Below are 3876 nucleotides of genomic sequence, written 5' to 3' on the forward strand. Positions count from 1 at the left end.
GAGATTTGCTCACTCCAGGTTGATGCTCAACCAGCTTCTGTCATTTTTAATAGGTCCTCTAAGATTTCAAATTTGCAAACCCCAATTGGGAAAAAAAAAAGTGCTTAAAATAAGTGAAAGTTTGAATTAAGGAACAGCCATTCAAACAGGTAAAAATGATCACTATTTTGGCTGAAAAATGTGTAAGTGAAATAGCTTAATATATTTTCTGTTCAGCTGTAAAAACATTTTATTAAGAAAATGTTGTTTAGAAAACTTATGCAGAGTTTAAACTTTACATAGAAACTAAGGAAATATTCAAACAGTTTACCTTCTATGTGAGATAACTTTAATAAACAAACCATAAAAAAAGACATGTCTTCAAAGTTGTCCCTTTCTCTCTCTCTCCTTCAGAAACTTCTCAGATAAAATGGCAAAAGGAAATCACTCCTCAGTGACTGAGTTTATCCTCACTGGACTTACAGAACAGTCACAACTCCAGCTGCCCCTTTTCCTCCTCTTCCTAGGAATCTATGTGGTCACGGTGGTGGGGAACCTGGGCATGATCACACTGATTGGGCTCAGTTCTCACCTGCACACCCCCATGTACTATTTCCTCAGCAGCTTGTCCTTCATTGACCTCTGTCATTCCACTGTCATTACCCCCAGAATGCTGATGAACTTTGTGACAGAGAAGAACATCATCTCTTACCCTGAATGCATAACTCAGCTTTACTTCTTCCTCCTTTTTGCTATCTCTGAGTGTCACATGTTGGCTGCAATGGCATATGACCGCTATGTTGCCGTCTGTAGCCCCTTGCTGTATAATATTACCATGTCCCATCAGGCCTGTTCCTCCCTCATTTGTGGAGTGTATATGATGGGACTGGTATGTGCATTCTCTCACACAGGCTGCATGCTTAGGGTTCATTTCTGCAAATTCAATGTGATCAACCATTATTTCTGTGATCTTCTGCCTCTCCTAAAGCTCTCCTGCTCTAGCACCTATGTCAACAAATTACTGGTCCTATGTTTTGGTTCACTTAACATCTTTGCCCCGATCCTGACCATCCTCAGCTCCTACATCTTCATCATTTCCAGCATCCTCCACATTCGTTCCACGGAGGGCAGGTCCAAAGCCTTCAGCACATGCAGCTCCCACATCTCAGCTGTCACTATTTTCTATGGATCTGCGGCATTCATGTACCTACAGCCATCATCTGTGAGCTCCATGGACCAAGGGAAAGTGTCCTCTGTGTTTTATACTATTATTGTGCCCATGCTTAATCCCCTGATCTACAGCCTCAGAAATAAAGATGTCAATGTTGCCATGAAGAAAATGCTTGACAAAAGAATATTTTTGTGACCAGACATAAGATGAGCATGATATTTTAGGTCTAGTCATTGCTTGTTACACTGTATGAATGTATGGTTCTCTTACATCAAAATTCTTACCAGTGCTTAATCTGAGCTAAGAACCCCTCCATGCTTTGTAACATTGCTCAAACCTGTGTGCTCCTACTGTGCCATTTATTGTTTGGGGTGTGTACTTGCCTGCTTATTGTCCAAAATGCACTGCACTGTAATGTTCAAGAAGGTTATCCCCATGCATGCATGCATGTATTTCACTGCTGTATCTGCAGGACCTAAGAGAGTTCCTGGCATTAGAAATACCTTGATAATTTTCTTATTTCCTTTTTAAAAATATTTATGGGAAGCCATATATATCTCATAATGTCATTATCCATTACTTTCTCTAATAGCTACATATGACTTTCAAAAGTTAAAATCAATTAAATTTATGTTTGAAGAGTTCTTCAAAGATGTACAATAAAACTGATGACATCCTAAATTATTTCTATACAAAAATTTAGAAGCATGAACTTGACTAACTTCAGTATCAAACCCCAATACAGGTAAGATAACTTGTGAACACCTGATTTTTTAAGTCATTAAATAAAGTCAACAACCCAAAAACTCATGGTTTTCAAACATGCAGCATACACGTGTTAAAAAATAATATGTATATTTGCTATCTGATGGGTCAACATAGCAAATCTGGAGATACAGTGGTATCTGGAACTCGATTACTCCAGCCTTGATTACCAGGGTTTCCCATACCTAGACTAAAATAGAACTTCACCTATATTGACAATGAGAAAATTCTTAGTAAGTAAAATTATACCACATGCAAATTATAGTTCAAAAAATTTAATTTCAAGATAAAGAGAAAATATGATAACCTCTATTGTTTCAGTCAGAGTTGTGGATCTTCCTAGATTGCCACTTTGAACCAGAACATAATTTTTTATTACTCTATACATTAAGCAAAAAAATCTAGTAAATTTTTTCACATTAAGTGACAGATCTCTATGTTATTCCTCAATATTTCTTTTATTTATAGAGTTAGATAAAGTCATTAACTAATTGTACCTAGAAGGAACTTTTCCTGGGGTTATGACAATAACCAGTTGAAACCTTCCTGCAGCCTACATGTTACAATTTTTAAGTACTACTGTTCTATAAATACCTCATGGCAACTAAATACAGTTAATATAGGTCAATGAGGAAAAAATAGATCAAATATTGCACACAAATATTTTTTGTTTATCTCTTGTGTAAAATCACTTTAGAGTGTTCCTTTAATGCAGGTCTTAAAAATATCCTAAAATTTTGAATTCTTATATAGCTTGACATGAAATTCACTAGAGTTCTAATAAGATCTATCCCAGCCTTGCTTCCAACCTATAATCTAACAAAAATGATAAATTACAATGATATGATAATATTAAACACTTGAGAGTCAATGGAAGAAAAGGGAATTGTTAATTGTAACTTTTCCCAAGAGTTGATACTTGTGTGATATGATCCTAATGGGAGATCATTAGCATTATCTCTTCCTCATCTGACTCTGAGCATCAATACTCAGATTATAAGTCACCATTCACAACAACCAACATTTGCAGGGGCCCATTGACTTCACTCACTTAGAGCCAGACATCCTGGAATGTGAAGTCAAGTGGGCCTTGGGAAGTATCGCTATGAACAAAGCTAGTGGAGGTGATGGAATTCCAGTTGAGATATTTCAAATCCTGAAAGATGATACTGTGAAAGTGTTGCACTCAATATGCCAGCAAATTTGGAAAACTCAGCAGTGGCCACAGGACTGGAAAAGGTCAGTTTTCATTCCAATCCCAAAGAAAGGCAATGCCAATAATACTCAAATTACTGCACAATAGCACTCATCTCACACGCTAGTAAAGTAATGCTCAAAATTCTCCAAGCCAGGCTTCAACAGTACATGAACCATGAACTTCCAGATGTTCAAGCTGGTTTTAGAAAAGGCAGAGGAACCAGAGATCAAATTGCCAACATCTTCTGGATCATCGAAAAAGCAAGAGAGTTCCCGAAAAAAACATATATTTCTGCTTTACTGACTATGCCAAAGCCTTTGACTGTGTAGATCACAATAAGCTGTGACAATTTCTGAAAGAGATGGGAATGCCAGACCACCTGACCTGCCTCTTGAGAAACCTGTGTGCAGGTCAGGAAGCAACAGTTAGAACTGGACATGGAACAACAGACCGGTTCCAAATAGGAAAAGGAGTATGTCAAGGCTGTATATTGTCACCCTGCTTATTTAACTTATATGCAGAGTACATCATGAGAAATGCTGGGCTAAAAGAAGCACAAGCTGGAATTAAGATTGCCGGGAAAAATATCAATAACCTCAGATATGCAGATGATACCACCATTATGGCATAAACTGGAGAACTAAAGAGTCTCTTGATAAAAGTGCAAGAATAAAGTAAAAAAGTTGCTTAAAGCTCAACATTCAGAAAACTAAGATCATGGCATCCAGTTCCATCACCTGATTGCAAATAGATGGGGAAACAG

At 37.3% G+C, this 3876-nt stretch overlaps 1 protein-coding gene across 1 annotated transcript; it reads left to right on the forward strand.

The window, feature by feature from the left end:
- Positions 1-386: 386 nt before the first annotated feature.
- Positions 387-1461, forward strand: LOC133241815 (olfactory receptor 8G1-like). Its single transcript, XM_061407735.1, has one exon. The coding sequence runs from the start codon at positions 410-412 to the stop codon at positions 1343-1345; it is 936 nt and encodes a 311-aa protein (XP_061263719.1). The 5' UTR covers positions 387-409; the 3' UTR covers positions 1346-1461.
- The last annotated feature ends 2415 nt before the right edge of the window (positions 1462-3876 follow it).

This window comes from Bos javanicus, chromosome 29 (assembly GCF_032452875.1).
Source record: "Bos javanicus breed banteng chromosome 29, ARS-OSU_banteng_1.0, whole genome shotgun sequence".
NCBI lineage: Eukaryota > Metazoa > Chordata > Mammalia > Artiodactyla > Bovidae > Bos > Bos javanicus.